Raw genomic sequence first — 18,337 nt, forward strand, 5'->3', positions numbered from 1 at the left:
CTTCTGGGATGAAAATACAGGATCAGCTGACTTTAACATATGTTGGGATGCAGGTAAAGCAGTCTTAAGGGGGGCATTTAGAGCCTCATTGTCAATAATCAGACAAAATGACCAAGCTTCACATGATTTTAATGAAAGAAAAGTAAAGGAGGCTAAAACGCAACTAATTCTGGCTCCTGGACCAATTACATATGAGGCTTGGGCTGTGGCAAGGAGATCATACGAGCTGAAGCTGATGTCACGGGCAAAACGCAGGGAAATTATATCTAGACAACAAACCTTTGAGTTTGGTAACAAATGTAGTAAAATGCTGGCGTATATGCTAAGATCGAATGATTCAACGACTGCTATACCTAGAATCCTGGACAGTTCGGGTACACTCTGCACTTCCTCAACAGATATTGCTAAAGAATTTTTTCAATTTTACTCAGAGCTTTATACTAGCAAAAGTAGTAAAGATTTGAACTCCATCTCTAAATTTCTGAGCGAAATAGATCTTCCACGTATTGATGAGGCGACTAGGCTGGCGTTGGATTTGCCCATATCGGAGTCCGAAATTTCCCTAGCCATAGAATCCTTTAAGAAAGGCAAAACTCCGGGCCCGGACGGTGTTCCGGTGGAGTGGTACCTCAAGAGTAAATCAATCTCTATCCCACAGTTGGCTAAGTTGTTTACTCACTCTCTTCATGTCGGTCAGTTTCCTGACTCTATGTATGAGGCTTTAATTATTTTATTACCCAAACCCAACAAAAACCCTGATCTTTGCGAGTCATATAGGCCTATTTCGCTGATAAACACTGATGCCAAAATTTTAGCCAAGGTCCTGGCCCAGAGGCTTAATCAATATATTCCCCATCTGATTCATGAGGATCAGACGGGTTTTATCCCTGGTAGATCCACTAAAGGTAACATCAGGCGGCTTTTCTCCAACATTCAATTCCCTCACAGCAATAAAGGATCCAGAGTCATCTTGTCCCTTGACACTCACAAGGCCTTCGACTCAGTCGAATGGCCTTATATGAGGGCAGTGTTGGATAAAATGGGCTTTGGCGAAACATTCCGGAGATGGTTTGACATTCTGTATGCCAAACCACGCGCAAGAATCAGGGTCAACTCCTATATATCAGAACCCTTTAAGATCCATAGGGGAACCAGACAGGGCTGTCCCTTATCCCCTCTACTATTCGCATTAGCAATGGAACCTCTGGCTGAACACATTAGGTCATCCTCATCTATTTGTGGGCTTAAGATCCATAAACTAGAAGAACGTATTTCATTGTACGCTGATGACGTCCTTTTGTATTTGGCAGATCCCGGTCCATCGCTGGTCGAAGTCTTCACAATATACAAATCTTTTGAGAAGATATCAGGCCTAAAAGTGAACTGGTCTAAATCGGTTCTCTTTCCAATCGATCCTGCGGCAACGGAGGTAATAGACCCCTCCTCTCAATTAATGGTAGTGGAGTCCTTTAGGTACCTTGGGGTAAATATAACACGGAGGATAGAAGACTATATACAATTTAACCTTATCCCTCTTTTAGCTGCGCAGGAGAGCAAATTTAAAAACTGGAATAAGCTTCCACTTAATCTTGTGGGTAAAGTCACAATAATTAAAATGGTCTATGCCCCTAAATTACTGTATGTTTTACAGGCGTCACCAATCTACATCCCTAAGAGGCTCTTTAATAAAATAGACTCTATGGTAGTTAGTTTTCTTTGGGGCAGTTCCACTCCGCGACTAGCACTATCCACTCTACGTCTTCCAACAGCTCTTGGGGGTCTGGCACTTCCAAATTTTCGCCTATATTACCTTGCGGCCCAATTAGGAGTCATTCAAAAATGGATGAGCGCTGATAGACTAGATGCATCCATGAACCTGGAAGCTGATATCGCTACCTCCTATGAGGCGTTAGCCAATATTATATATAGAGGTGTAACGCCAGGTAAAGTGGGAACATCTCTTCTCAATTCCTCATTAAAAGTATACACCTCAACAGAGAAACTGTTTCCCAGCACAGAGCGTGCAATTTCCCCCAGTTCCCCGTTGTGGGCAAATCCTCGCCTGCCTGAACTTATTAAAATGGAAGATAGTCAATTCTGGATCGAACGTGGGATTAAATACACTAATCATATCTTTGCGGATGGTGAGTTTAAATCTTTTGCTAGATTCAGATCTGAGTTTGGTCTTCCTCGGCATTCGTTGTTTCGCTATTTCCAGCTTCGTGATGCTATTAGGTCCCAGATGGGTACCTCAGGGGTATATTTTGAGCCTTCTGAGCTGGAACTGATGGTTCTAAATAAAGACACTTCTAAACAAATTTCTAGATTTTACATGGCTTTGTCACTTAAGCTAGGTTTTCAAAAATTTGAAATAATTAAATCCAAATGGCAGTCTGAACACTGCGAATTAAGTGCAGCAGATTGGACAGAATTAGAAACTTTTTATATGCCTAGTGTGATAAGTGCTAACGATAAACTAATCCAAATCAAGTGGCTCCATCAAATATATTATACTCCGCTCCAGTTATCTAAAATGGGCCGTGGTATCAGCTCGGAATGCAATAAATGTGGCCAGTCCAATGCAGGGTTCATTCACTGTGTATGGGAGTGTATACCGGTCCAGGGTTTTTGGGGGCAGGTTACCCAGCTTCTTACCCAGATACTACATAGACCAGTAGACTTGTCCTTTAAAGCCTCGATGCTAAGCATCATAGACAACACTTCCTGTGGTAAGCATAAACAGTTATTCCTCAGGTTAGCTTTTTTCTACGCAAGGAAATGTCTATTATTCAAGTGGAAGTCTTCTTCTGTACCAACTTTGAATGAATATAAAAAGTTAATTAATCAGAATCTGCCCTTGTATTGCCTTACCTATCAAACTCGGGGGCATCCCACTAAATTTGATAAAGTATGGGGGCCCTGGGTTGATAATGCTAATTCTGTAATTCCTAATTTGGATATCACAGTACATATTTCAGATCTGCACTTGTAAATGTTTTTTTCCCCTACAATCTTAATGATTTCAATGCTCTTTTGGTGTATTTAGCTCATATGCTGGTATTGTTTTGGTCTGTATGAAACAATTGGAAGAAATTGTAGATGGTTTTTTTTTTCATTACCTAATTATTGATGGGGTCCTCTTGGGTTTGGGGATTGTGGGTCAGGGGGTGGGGGGGGGGTCTTGTTGGGATTGTTGGGATTGTATGTTTTTCTTGTACAAAATTCAATAAAAATTCTCTTTTAAAAAAAAAAAGACAGCACTGTACAATACATATTACAGACAATGATAACGGGTGACCGACAACACTATAATACAGGTAATCAGCAATAAGATACAACCACACAATACAGATAATAAGCAATAAGATACAACAACACAATACAGGAAGACCGTATGATACACAAGTAGAGAGGGCCCTGCCAAAGACTTACAAGCTAGAGGGGGGGTGGTGACACAAAAGGAGGGGGAAATGCATCGAGAGGTTCTCTGCAGAGAGATAGCAGCGTTGAGGTGAGGTAGGCCTCCTTGAAGAGGTAAGTTTAAAGGGCTTGTTTGAAGGTGTTGAAAGGGGAGGGGGCAAGCCTGATGGGCAATGGGAGAAAGATCCACAGGATGGTGGCAGTTAAGTCCTGTAGTCGTGCATGGGAGTGCGATATGCGTGGGGTGGTTAGGAAGAGGTTGTTGGAGGAGCGATGAGGACGGCCAGGTCAGAGATGTAGGTTGGGCAGGACTTGTGTATAGATTTGTAGGCCAAACATAGGATCTTGAAGCTGATTCTGAGCCGTATTGGAAGCCAGTGAAGGGATTTGCATAGGGGAGTCATGAAGACAGAACGGTGGGAGGAGTAGATTGGTCTGGCTGCTGCATTTATGATGGATTGTAAGAGGGCAATGCAGTTTTGAGGAAGGCCTGACAGGAGGGTTTTGCAGTAGTCCAGGCGGGACATGATGAGGGCATGGACAAGGATTTTGGCAGTGCCCGGGGTCAGGCAAGGATATTGGATATGTTGTGTAAATGGAAATTGCAGGCCCTAGCAAGGGTTTGGGTGTGGAGGGTGAAGGAGAGGGCCGAGTCGAGGGTGACACCCAGGCAGCCTTCCATGATGCCATGTGCTTAAATGAGACTGTCTTTTCGGTAGGTGTGGATAAGTAGATGAGGTGGTGAAATCCTCACTCTGCTCAGCTCCGTAAGCTTACATTGCTGATTTGATGCTTGACATAGCAAGAAAAGCGGGCTGACAAAGGTCCTGGTGATTTGCACTTACTTGCAGGTTCCAGGAGAGAAATGGCTGTTCTTTTATAATACAGATGTATTCACATTTAAACGATTAAATGAATTAGCATGAAGTTCTGCTATAAGGCGTTCCATACAGAGTAAAAATTGCCTGCATCAGTTTTGTTTTTTTTGTTTATTGATTTTGCTCCTTTTAGCTATTGGCAGGTCAATTTGTTTTTTCTTTTTTAATAGCCAACAGAACAACAGCTGGCAGTGTCTACATCTTCCTGCCACTTCACTGAAATAAACATCCTGACCAACCTATAAAAAAGGCAATGGGCCACAGTTGCAAGCCATTGACATCCTACTTAAAGAGAACCCGAGGTGGGTTTGAAGATTATTATCTGCATACAGAGGCTGGATCTGCCTATACAGCCCAGCCTCTGTTGCTATCCCAAACCCCCCTAAGGTCCCCCTGCACTCTGCAATCCCTCATAAATTACAGCCAAGCTGCTGACAAACAGCTTGTCAGAACTGGCTGTGTTTATCTCTATAGTGTCAGTCTGCTGCTCTCCCCGCCTCCTGCAGAACTCCGGTCCCCGCCTGCATCCCTTCCCTCCCTGCTGATTGGAGGGAAGGGACGGGGGCAGGGACCGGAGCTATGCAGGAGGCGGGGGAGCAGCTGAGACTGACACTACAGATTTAAACACAGCCTCACAGCATGGCTGTGATTTATGAGGGATTGCAGAGTGCAGGGGGACCTTAGTGGGGTTTGGGATAGCAACAGAGGCTGGGCTGTATAGGCAGATCCAGCCTCTGTATGTAGATAACATTCTTTAAACACACATCGGGTTCTCTTTAACGCCAAAGTCTCCAGCACGAAATCTGCCTGCAGAAAATAAGATTTAGTTGTACCAAGTCACTGGGGCAGTTTGTATTGTGTTCAGTACCAATGGTCCCAGCAGGAAGAACATATTGGCAGATGAGGATTCTGGTATTTTTAGATGCAGGAAGGAAGCTGCTGTCTTGCAGCTTAAACAGAGGTCTTGAATGGAAGTGATTTTAGCCTTACAGGTGTGCCTGGAGGGAGAGAGCAGAAGATGCTGTCTCACAGCTGCAATTCTGTCATCCATACCTATGCTATGACTGCCACAGACTTGAGAATAATGCTGAAGTGGCAAAATGAATGTAAAATGTTTGCGTTCTTGATCAGAGATGAGCGTTTACATTAAACTTACAGTTATCAAGAAACATTGGATATTTTGCCAGATATTCTATCTTTATAAAAGAAATTGTTGTATACCGTAAGCTATTCTGTAGTTACACTCTTGATATCTAAGTGATCATTAAAGATAACGGTCTTAGGGTGCCCATTAACAATACAATTTTAGTGAGCAACTGACCTTCTGATTGATAACTGCGATGAAAAGGAATCGATCTGGCACATACATGGAAGAAAAATTATATAAACAATCTGATCATTTCAATTACAATTAAACCTTACATTGGATTGATAACCCGACTGATGAATTTATTCTCTGTTGTTGATCGGCACCATCAACACTATTCAGTCGGTGCAATTGGAAGATTGATCATTTATTAAAATTGTATCGTTAATGGGCGCCTTTGGTAACATTTCCTTATACTGAAGCAATACTTATGAAAGCTGATTCATATACAACATGACATGTAACCGCAAGATAAGCTTCTTCTTCCGGATTCGCCGCTGTGTTAGGCAGGGCTGTATCTGTTTGTGTCACATGCACTTCTTATCCCATCCCCTACCTCCTGGATTATATACTCATCTGATTATTTATGTTTCCCTTTCAGCCTTTTGACCTCCGAGAGATGGAGATCATGCTAGAGTTTCCAGAGGATTATCCCATGCAGGTATTTGTGCTACGGGGGCCAAGTCTAATCTAGTGCTTGCTGCTCCTGCTTTCTCCTGTACATGTCACGCTTATGAGACTTACTGGTCCATATGCTATCCACTTTTTCTCCAGAGTTTTGTCCTAGGTGACATTTTTACACCTTGTCATAAAATGACTTTTAAACCACCAACAAGTAAGAAAATACTCAAAATAATTTAGATAGTACCTTTTCACCAACTTCTATGTACTTTTTCCATTGTAAAATGCTTGAAAGATATTCTTAAGAGAATATGAAAATGATCTTCTAGGAGATAACTCAGGAGAAAAAGTTACTTGCATATGGGGCAGTGAGTTGGCCATATGCACTTAGATGGAAGTTACCATGCTAGATGCCATTTATGAATGAATAGGTCACTTTGATTAAATATACCTGAAATGGTTTTGCTGAACCAATGATTAATTGATATCATTCCAACTGATTTTACAGGTCTGTTTGATTGTTACCCAGTCTGCAAGTTTATGGTCAGATTGAGAAATTCCATGTAGATGACTGCTGTTGGTTTATCCAAGATAAGAGTTGTCACAGTGTCACTGCCTGTGTGTCCCCCTTCCTTCATTGTAGCAATGCGTATAGATGTATGGCAGACTAAAGCATGCATATTTGTGAAAGGTCATTTGTATAACATGTTGGATTATGTCTGCATGTCTGACTACTATCTGAAGTCTGTAGAAAGCATTTCTCTAGTGGTTTTGTGCCTCTGTAGGAAGCTTTTCTCTAGTGGATATTTTATACCTTATCGCTTCCTGGAACACTATATACATATTTACTATTTGGCCCATCATGCATTGTGAAGAGTGAAATGTAGTTCCAATGTCTCCTATCTGGGAGAGCAGTCAGGCTTATCTATATTCTCCTTTCACCTCACACATGCAGAAAGCGGAGTTCATTCTAACAGCCTCCTTCACTACAATTAATTCCACCTCCCTTCACTCACTCTTCTTTTTTAAAGATTACCTTCAGAGGATTAAAGATGTCCCCACGCAGATTCCCAGAGGGAATTTAATAAGATCTGTTAGTTTTGCTATGACGTCTGCTGTATTTTCATCGTTTCATGCTAGTGCTTTTTGTTGAATTATACAAACACAAAGATTGACAGCAGATAGCTTTGTTTTATATGGTCCCTCTTACTGCGCTTCTTGCTGCTCATATCTGCTTATCATCCCCTCTTTCCATCATAGTTTGAAGTATTAAGTCATTTAAATCTTATAAAGGAGAATGCCTGGTTATACTGAAGAAAACGTATATATTCTGGCTGTAGCAGTTTTTTTTCTACTTTGTGAATAGCTTTTTTTGTATGTCTAGCAACTGAGCTACATAAGCAAATATACATGTATTTATTTGACTTTTAGGTGTTTACAATACTGATGCCTGAGGATCAAGTTTTACCCTCATCTATGGCCAGGTAAGGCAAATTCAACAGTATGTAATAGAAAACCACTATTGCTAGTTGGGGGTACGAAAAGGGCAATTACTAGAGATAAACCGGTGTTGTTCTGACATAGAAAGGATTCTATTGTTCCCCAAAAGAAGGTTTGTTTGGGGCAAGTCTGCCAAATGTGTAGAGTGTGTCCTATATCAAGATTGCATCCCAAGCACAGGGCTTTTTTTTTGGAAAATTTGATGGTGGGCATTGAGTACCATCGGTTGACTAGTTTCAATTGTAATAGTTGTAGACCAGGGTCTGGTACTATCCAGATAGATTGAATTACTCATGCCTAAGTATACTCCATTATAATATTATATAGCTCAGCTGCCTACCTATTCCTCCCCCACCCACACAGTTTTTCCTTATGGCTTGGTATAACAGGTGCGAGGGGAATCAGATTTTTGAAAGAGGCTGTGGCATAGTCTGGGCCACACTATACTTCTCAAATTCAGAGAGTTCCCCATCTATTCATTGCCAGATTTCTCTAGTTTCTTCATATAGCTTTTCAATTGATTCTCTCCCATCTGTGTACCACATGTTTTCCCCGTCTATAATAATCTTTCATTTGTTTCAGGGACGTAGCAATAGCCATAGCAGCCATTGAAACTGCTATGGGGCCCTGGAGCAGAGGGGGCCCAGGTGGTTCTTGATGTATTCACCATTAACTTCCTTGTGTTCCTTCACCCCCTCAGTGCCCATGGACTATATTCAGTGTAGATTGCACGAGAATGTAAATTGCCCAATCAACTCATATCCATAGGGTAGGGGCAGATGGCATTGCTCAAAAGCGCCTACATCTGAGGCCCCCATTAAAGTTTTGCTATGGGGCCCAATAATCTCTAGCTATGCCAGTGATTTGTTTAAATCTTATCTCTGGGTCAAAACCGTTGCTTATAAACCATCCAAGTTTGTCTGTAACGGAGAAACAGAGGATTTCAGTGTGGCTAGGATTAGTGTTTGGTTTGAAGGGTTAGCTTTCTGTATGTACTTTAACCGTTGATAAATAAGGAGTTTTACTAGAGGATGGCCACAATTACTTACAGCATGTTTTTAATTAGTTTTATGTCTAGGAAAAGTTTGTTGGTGTCAATATTTGCCAACTCCATAGGTGCTTAGGGTTTAGCGTTTATTCGCCACGCTAGGATTCTACATAAATGAACGCTTTGGTAGTGTTTTGAATACTTCTTTACAACTGTCATGTTGATTGGGGTAAGGCTGTTAATAAAGTTTGGGAGGGGGGTGGGCATGCTGTTGGAGGGGGTGGGTTAATTTTATATATTTTTCTTTACAAAAAAATGAAAACAACTTTATTTTATTTTAAGAAATAGGATATTTTATGAGCATATTCCCTGACAAAAAGTTTGAAATATATCCCTGCATGCAGTAAATACATCTGTGCAGCAGCTTTGCATGTTATTTAGCAGGCAAACACTGTTGCCATTTTAAATGGTCTTAGTAAATGCACATTTGCAAGTTTTTGGCACTCACTCTTCCTGTTATGCTGGATTCACACCATACAATTTACCTGCCAGATCTATTATTTCGAGCATGTCCGATCTGAGAATCAATCGATTTTTTTTTTTGCGATTTTCTGAGCAATTTCTGTTTGTTTCTACAGAAATCGCTCAAAACATTGATCGATTCTCGGATTAGACATGCTGGAAATAATCGATCTGGCAGGTAAATCTGCAAAAAAAATTGTATGGTGTGGATCCAGCATAACAGTAGTACTAATTGATGTCTTGATAAGTAGTGTAGTGCCATTCGTGACCTGTAGTATTGTCAAAGCACATGGCTTATATTTGAGTTCTGCCTGTGATTACGGTTGAAGGTATTTATAACATTATCTGACTATTCGTATGTTACAGGTATATTCGTGAAGCCTCTGAGGCATGGCTGCAAGGAAAACATGCAACTAACCAGCTGATTGGGAAGGTGGAGCTTTTATTCAGGCCCTATCTACACTGGTTAGATCGCAACATGGAACGATTGTTTACAGAAGCAGCTCGGCTGGTAATGTCTTTGGTATTCTTTGAGAGCAGATTTAATGATGATAAAACATTAGTGGCAGTTTATTTATTGTTTTTACTTGCCATATCTAGTTGAAGAGAGACATTGAAGCAGAAAAGGCTGGACTGGAATTTGTACCGTATCAGCAGCTCCAGGCTGCCATCACAGTTAAATCAAGTGAAGAAGTTAATGCTGATGGTGATGTGCAAGAGAATGATCTACAAGACAGCTCTGCAGAAGATCTGGAAGACGATGAGTCTGATAGCTGGGTTAGCTTTGATGAGGATGATGATGATGAAGAGGAGGAACCTGGCACAACAGCTGATGGCATGAAGACTGTAGAAGAAGGAGGAAGTCATGGGCCAAGGAAGGGGACAGAAATACGATTCTTGGGGTTGAGACTAGGCGTAGGAGTGGGAACGTTAATCGCATATCGAATTGTAGTGAGCTTGCGCTGCAGCAGGTAAGAAATGAGAGCTACCATAAGAAAATATCCTAAATAAATCCTTGCCCTTGGATTAAAAAAGTATCACATCTGATACCAGAGGAGCATATGTGACCTGTACCTGTGGGCATTATTAACTGCACTTTTCTGCTGTATAAAAAACTATCCATAAAACTTTATTTTCTCTTGTGGAAATTGGGAAGCTTAAATGCGAGACCACAAGCCATTATTAGATACGATTTCTTGTGCCTCATAGTAAGGCAGTTGAGCCACTGATGTATAATCATTCACATACTTTATATTTTTGCTCTGTCTTTTCTTATAAAAGTAAAAACCCTCTCATACGACGCTTTGGGAGTGATGCATGTTAGGAAACCAAAGTTGCTTACTTAAAGAGACTCCGTAACAAAAATTGCATCCTGTTTTTTATCATCCTACAAGTTCCAACAGCTATTCTAATGTGTTCTGGCTTACTGCAGCACTTTATACTATCACAGTCTCTGTAATAAATCAATGTATCTTTCCCTTGTCAGACTTGTCAGCCTGTGTCTGGAAGGCTGCCAAGTTCTTCAGTGTTGTGGTTCTGCTATGCACTCCCCCCTCAGGGGGGAAAGAAACACACAAATGATCTCTTGAGATTCAAAAGGAATGCTGTATACAGCCTGCTTGTGTATGGATGTATTTTCTATGTGTGGACATACTGTACATCAACCTACTTCCTGTTTTGGTGGCCATTTTGTTTGTTTATAAACAAACTTTTCAAAACTGTTTTTAACCACTTTTAATGCGGTGGGGAGCGGCGAAATTGTGACAGAGGGTAATAGGAGATGTCCCCTAACGCACTGGTATGTTTACTTTTGTGCGATTTTAACAATACAGATTCTCTTTAAAGCAAATACATTAATTGCAAATACCTTCTGTTCTAAATGGAACCTGAGATGGGGCCACAGCATAAAAATATACATACCTGGGGCTTCCTCTAGTTCCCTCCAGCCTGATTGATCCCATGCCGACCGCTTCTAAGTCCCCATTCGCCCAAATTTTGCCCCAGAAAGTCCTTTGGTCCAGGGCCAACTGCACGTGCGTGGCTCCCAGCGATGGGAGCGAGATGGGGGAGCGCCTGGCCGGGCTGCAGCTGTGCCATCTTACCTCAACTGGCGGATTTTACAGGGCCAGTTGCTGGAAATGGGGAGTGATCAGGCCGGAGAGAGCTGGAGGAAACCACAGGTATGTGTTTTTATGCTGTGGCCCTCTATCAGGAAGAAGGCAATTTATACTTGGCGTTGCTTTTAAGTAGGAGGGCTTTTCAGTTTTTCCTAGTGGGTTTTGGTCACCATGAGCTGGGCATTCTGTATGCAGTTAAGCTATTGCTTGTATTATTTTTTTTTTTTTATAAAGCTACTGCTTGTTTTTTACTATTGCTTATGTATTCTCTGTGGCATCTTTTTAGGTGTAACATCACAGCCGACCTATCACTGACTGGAAAGCTCCCATGTACAGCCCAGTGTGATAAATGTAACAGTCAGATCTCTGGGACATTCTATCCCAGTATCCTGCATCAATACTCTACCATCCTGGGATATGTGGAATTTCAAGGAGCCGCTGCCAAGGATCTTGTTTTACCAGAGTGCACTTTCATGGTTGGCTGTCTAAATTGTTCTCATGAAGAGCCAGTGCAGGTACTGGGGAACACTGGGGAAATCGGGTTTCTGGACATATATAAATCTGTGATTCAGTTAATTGTGTATTGCCTGTATAACTCTATTGAGAGACTATATCCACTCGGTAATTCACTGACCTGGAATAGTAATGCAAGTTAATACTTTCACATGATTGCTGGTTCTGCATCAGTGACTCATTACGTAACACAGTGCATGACTAAATATAAGGGGACACTAACAAGTTCCAAATAAGTCAGAAATTAAGGCAGCTTCCATATTTTGTATCATTAGATAGCAGTTATCACAGTTTAATTTTATTTTCAAACCCTCTGTGCTGCTTCTGTGGCTTGCATTGGCTTAGTTCCATTTTCATGACCCCTGGGGTCATGGCACTGGAAGCTCCGCTCTGTTCATCTCACACAGAGCGGAGTGCAGGGAGGAGGGGGAGCGGCCATGGAGAGGCAGAGCTGTCCAATGGCAGCTAGGGAAGGCCTTCAGGAACTCCCCCAGTGGGCGTTTAGCAAGGAATAACTCTCCTACCTTCCTCTCAAGATTGACGACAAGCTGCAAGTCGCCAATTTCGGGGGTGATGGGAGGGACACCAAGGCATGTCATGCAGCAGGAAACATGCCTCTGTGTCCCATCTGCCCCTCACCCGCACCTCCTCGGGTACTCTTTAAGATTTAACATTTATTGAACAGTCTCAAATTAAGTGGCGTAACTATAGCGACCGTGGGGGGGGAGGGGCAGTTGCTACCCCCTTTTGCTGAGTAGCACAGTGGAGCAGTTTTATATACCTGCACAAGTTCTGTTTTGTAGAAAAGGATCAAGATAAAATATGGCCCAATGCTAGCCTTCACTTTCTCTATAGTCTTTTTAGTAAGCTGAGGTTGGCGTGTAGGGGGGGGGGGAAGGAGGGGTTACTAGTCACACAAGGGGATTTGTTCCCAAGAGGGGGCCCCATGGTAATCTTGCTGAAGGGTCCCACAGGTTATATCTGCACCCCACCTCAAATTGACAATGTTTCAATTAGAGACTGGTGTGCTCCTCTGGGTGGGAAGGCAGTGTGCTGTCGTTTACTGTTTACAGTGAGGCACACTTGAAGCTCTGTAGGGCCACATAAAATGGTAAGAAGGGCTGCATTCGGCCTGTGGGCCTTGTGTTTGACACCTGTGCTCTCATTAGTAGACTTGTGTTTCTTAAAGGGATACTGTAGGGGGGTCGGGGGAAAATGAGCTGAACTTACCCGGGGCTTCTAATGGTCCCCCGCAGACATCCTGTGCCCGCGCAGCCGCTCACCGATGCTCCGGCCCCGCCTCCAGTTCACTTCTGGAATTTCTGACTTTAAAGTCAGAAAACCACTGCGCCTGCGTTGCCGTGTCCTCGATCCCGCTGATGTCATCAAGAGCGCACAGCGCAGGCCCAGTATGGTCTGTGTCTGCGCAGTACACTCCTGGTGACCTCAGCGGGAGCGAGGACACGGCAACGCAGGCGCAGTGGTTTTCTTACTTTAAAGTCAGAAATTCCAGAAGTGAACCGGAGGCGGGGCCGGAGCATTGGGGAGTGGCTGCGCCAACACAGGATGTCTGCGGGGGACCATTAGAAGCCCCGGGTAAGTTCAGCTCATTTTCCCCCGACACCCCTACAGTATCCCTTTAAATCTTGTCGTATCACAACACATCCCATGTAATTACAATGTTTTTTTTACACATAGCATCATACATTATAAGCAGAAACCATAATAACAGTATTAATCAGAAAGCATGTCACATGAGTTGAGCTGCCACAATACATGAATGTGTCATGGCATATAGGTTAGGAACCAAGGCAGTATAACTACACAGAGGAGGAATACTATTTTGAACTTGAAAACAATGTACATTTGCAATTTTGTCTTTACTATTTATTTAATTATTTATCTTTTGTGTAATATTTATGTAACTATATAACCTTTTTATTTCGCTTGTTTCATCAATCTGAATTTCTGCATTTTGTCGTCCTCTCTCACCAGAATTTGTCTTTTGGTGTAACTAAAGACATGAATTGTCTTAAATGCCACAGCAAACTCAGCATACTTGCTGAAGCTGCCAGATTCCAGAAGGTTGAGCGGTTCCCAAATAAAGCCTTAGGTATGTTACATCCTTTAGTGTTCCTTAACCTTGTCCTCAAGGTCCTCCAACACTGCATGTTTTGCAGGAAAAAAAATGTTCACCAGGTGTTGAGGTCTTGAGTGAGACTTGCTACTTCAGTTTTGCTTTATGATCTGCTCCCTGGCAGCACTCAGACACAACTGTATGTAAACAGTTGTTTTAATGTGGGCTGAAACGACAGGAACTGCAGATCATAAATAAAAACTAAAATAGGAAGTCTTGCTGAGACTTCAGCACCTCTCTGGGCTTCAGTGATAGAAAGAAAAACTGCCCCAGAATGCACAGTGGCTCATCTGCAGCGTAGGCCAATAAGCATGTTGAAAATCAAAAAATGTGCATACATAAGGCTGGAATCATGCTTTAGAGTGTAAAAATTATTATTGGTGATAGTCCTGTCTAGGAGAACTCATGGAGAAGCATGTGATTTGTTTGGTCAGCTGATTGATTTGCAAAGCTCTGAATTGCTGTGGTCACATGACCATGACGATCAGAAACATACACATCTATCACCTGACCAAACTAATCTCATTCTTCTCCATGAGTTCTAGACATGACCCTCACTAATAAATCTATAGATTTTAAGGGCACTCTCTTTTTAATTTTAATATGATTTTTAATTGGAGTTTAATCCTGCTTTAAATTCAAGTGAGGTACAAATCAGAGATCAGAGGCAAGTCTGTAAACAAACCAAGAGTTGGGGCAAGCTGCAGTCAGTCAAGAGTCCAGGAATGGGCAGAGATTAATTGGGTCATAGTCACTCAGGTCAGAGCAAGTTACACACTCAAAGGCAAGGTTAATGAAGATGGATAATCAGGTTTGTACATGGATAACAAGAATACAGAGACCTGGCAGAACTGGGTTTCCAGACACCAGGATTCCAGTGAGACAAACCAGGTTGAAGAAATGAAATAGCTAAACATGCTGGGAACTCGGTGACTAAAATTGCGGAGCCACAGCTGTAAGGGATATAAAAAGATATAAGCTCTCAGCAAAATGGAGGTTAAAATAGGAAAGAGGAACAGCATGGAAGGGAACCTGCATGTATAAACAAGTGACATTTCATTGCGTTCAGATACTAACTCCAGATTCTGGGCTGGTGCACACCAAAACCCGCTAGCAGATCCGCAAAACGCTAGCAGATTTTTAAACGCTTTTTTTTATTTTTATGAGGCGGTTTGCTAGCGTTTTGCGGATTGCTGCTGCGGTTTTCAGTATAGTAGATTTCATATATTGTTACAGTAAAGCTGTTACTGAACAGCTTCTGTAACAAAAACGCCTGCAAAACCGCTCTGAAGTGCCGTTTTTCAGAGCGGTTTGCGTTTTTCCTATACTTAACATTGAGGCAGAAACGCATCCGCAATCCAAAAAATGCCTCACCCAGGCATTTTTCGTTTCTGCAAAACGCCTGCCGCTCTGGTGTGCACCACCCCATTGAGATACAGTGACCAAGCAGATCCGCAGCCGCAAGCGGATCTGAAAACGCCCAAAAAGCCGCTCGGTGTGCACCAGCCCTCTGTGATCATAACAATTGATTCTCCATAGCAGAAGAGAAAACTGAGCGAGTTAAGTATTTTTGTACTTGATGAAATGAGCCCCCAAAATAGAGAATGCACTACTGCAGTTTAAATATTTAGCAGATATTTAATTTTGTTACTTGGTTTTAAATAATTGCAATTTGTAAAATTTCAAGCTTGTTTAAGGTGACAGAAAATATTTTTGTAATTGCTAAACTTAGTAACTTTTTTTTTTTTTGCTTAACTAAAAAAAAATAAAAAATGTGAGAACGTGTAACCTTAATGAGCTGTAGAGTGTTATTGCAGCTTGACTTTGTTGTAACATGTTAATTAGGACATAAGCATTAGTAAACTAACTTTAAACATGTCAGTCCATGCAGGGATTCTTTTTTCCTACTAACAATAATGTTGTTACAGGTAGCAAAAATCAACTACTCTATGGAAAGAAAAAACTTAGAGATCCGGCAATTAGGTCTGGGAAACCTCTTCCAGATCAAGGGACCTGTAGACATTACAGGAAGAGCTGCCGCTGGTTTAGGTGAGCCGAGCAAAGCTCTTCTGTAGAAACACATGGAACATGGGGACAAATTGCATTACATCCTGACTATAATAAATGTGAGGCATTTCTATGGACTATATTCCTAAAAAATAACGTTCTTTCAGTGAAGCCTAGAAAAGAAAGGGATTGCTGTCATAGAAAATAGGAGAAAATATCTTACTGGTTATTGTGTTTTAGCTTCAAGCTGTATTGATCAAAGAATCAAGGCATTGAAGAATACAAACAGTATTGTGACAGAATCCCATGTAGGGGAGTATCAAAAGATATTCATACAACAATACAAAAGACAACACTGTAAAGAAAACACATTATATGCAGCAGGGGGTAAGACACACGTTTAAGGTTCAAGAATGTAATACACTTCTGTCAGGTTAGCCTAAAGCTGAATATTCAACTTGCAATGAAGGAATATGGATCACCGCAATATCCCACATTGATGAACGCTCCCCGATTCATCTTCCTGCGGGCAGGTATGCGCAACGTCACACGACGGGTGTAAACGAGACTTCAAGCAATCGCGGTACTTTGCAGGGGAGTTGTCGTGGATCTTAAAGATGAGCACACCAAAGCTGCTCGCGTGGTATAAGGGGAGAAGGGATTGTTTGACTAAATAGTGCTGCCCAGGGATTCAGGGCAATCCCATTCCTTAAAGCATCAGACATTAACTGAAGGTAGATCTACCAGAAAACTTCAACCTAGATTCTCGGCAGAGGTGGCCGTCATTGGCCGCCTCAGCCAAGTTTCCTCTAGCGTGCGTACAAGGCTTTTGGACAATGATTGCTCAGTGCCAAGCCCTTGACATGTACAATCATGTAAATTTGATACCAGTTGTGAGAAATGTTAGTCTTTCGCTTTAAAGTGGATCTAAACTCAGAACTTCATATCTGCTCTAAAAGATTAGCCACAGCACAATAACTTTTAGGGAAAAATATTTCAGCATTAGTTTATGGAAATCCTAAAGAAGAAAAAAGTTTAAATTGGTTTCACATTCTTGGGAGCACAAAAAGGGTTAAGTTTCACAGTTTACTTTACCAGTAGAGAGTCACAACTTTTGAGGAGGAGGCATCTGATGGCTCTGATTCACATCTGCTGATAAGACTAATTGGAAATACAAGAAGAACAGAGCTGTGAATTTATTAAGCAACTATGTGTTGAACAAAGACTTTTAATTGTGTGCTTTGCTAGAGTTCAGGTCCACTTGAAGAATTCTGAGGCGCTTTAGCCATGGACTGAAATATTTCAGTACACTCACCTGCTCATTCATTATGGTCTCCTGCCACCTTTTTGGTGGCTTAATGGGGTGCAGAAAGGAATCATACCATATCATAAAATTAATCTGCAAAATCCACTAATTATTATTAGGTGATTTCATATGAAGCTTCTTGAAGACCTTGAGCTCTACTTTCTCATGTCTACATATACAGTACAGCTCCATACTTACATGAATCTAAAAAAAAAATCATGAGAAGATATGCTCTAAAATGAATTCTAGGCTTAGGACAATCAAACGCAAGAAGGAAGACAACACCAAGAGCCGGTAGTACATTATGCTTCATTTGGTGGAAATAAAGTAGATATAAAATGCTTGTTTACAAACCCTGGTTGTCATCCAGATAACCACTCTGTTGACTGAAGGGTGGGGGGGGGGGGGGGGGGGGCGGGTAAGCCCGTTCCCACTCAGGTCTCCAGAAGTTCCTCTGTGTGAAAGTCACTTTCCAAATAACAAGGGTAGTTTGTGTGGATGGAATCCATAGCCCAATGTGCCAAACTCAAGGACATCTGCTAGCAAACTGATATAGAAGGTACCCAAAAAGAATAAAATAATTAAAAGTTGTTTAAAATAGCATGGTAAGATATCACTTTCCACCCAAGAAAGGGGTGTAGAGATAACTTTATTCTAGTACCATCAAATAATGAGGGAGTCGTTCTGTGCTGTAACACGTCCTCCTAATAAACAACTTTCCCATCATCCATCAACTGGCTCATTGAGTGAATGACTTTGCTGGTCCTGTACAATCACCCAGCTAGTTCTAGTGGGAAATTTGGATTTTCCAGTCAAGGCTGTTTTACAGGACCTCAACCATATATGCAGATCATTGATTGTGTATGCAGAGGCCTGTGGATGGCACAAACCATGAAAGGCTAGTTGATTTACAGAGTGACAGCTCCTCTTGCTTCAAGTTGCTTCAATACATTTGCCTTAAGTTGTCTGCTTTTAATAAATACCTAGGGATCTGCCCATGTTTTCAGTATGTTGTATATTTGTGTAATTTCTAGGCAACTTTATTAGTGGAACGTTCGTTCATCACATACAAGTGAGATCGGGTAAAGTTATTAAAACCGTAAAGTGAGGCTTTATTCTTTTATTTTGTAGAGTATTATGGAGTCACATGACTGTTACTTTTCTATTTAGACCACCCATGA

At 41.7% G+C, this 18,337-nt stretch overlaps 1 protein-coding gene across 5 annotated transcripts in view; it reads left to right on the plus strand.

The window, feature by feature from the left end:
• The window catches only part of LOC137563416 (uncharacterized), a 60,666-nt gene that overhangs the window by 20,404 nt on the left and 21,925 nt on the right, over positions 1-18,337 (plus strand). For all 5 annotated transcript variants that reach the window (XM_068275832.1, XM_068275831.1, XM_068275835.1 and 2 more), the window contains exons 3-9: positions 6,047-6,106; positions 7,498-7,550; positions 9,443-9,587; positions 9,677-10,047; positions 11,480-11,708; positions 13,702-13,819; positions 15,772-15,892. In XM_068275832.1, the coding sequence (XP_068131933.1) occupies positions 6,047-6,106; positions 7,498-7,550; positions 9,443-9,587; positions 9,677-10,047; positions 11,480-11,708; positions 13,702-13,819; positions 15,772-15,892 (1,097 nt within the window). The remainder of the gene's footprint in view (positions 1-6,046; positions 6,107-7,497; positions 7,551-9,442; positions 9,588-9,676; positions 10,048-11,479; positions 11,709-13,701; positions 13,820-15,771; positions 15,893-18,337) is intronic.

Source organism: Hyperolius riggenbachi, chromosome 3 (genome assembly GCF_040937935.1).
Source record: "Hyperolius riggenbachi isolate aHypRig1 chromosome 3, aHypRig1.pri, whole genome shotgun sequence".
Lineage (NCBI taxonomy): Eukaryota > Metazoa > Chordata > Amphibia > Anura > Hyperoliidae > Hyperolius > Hyperolius riggenbachi.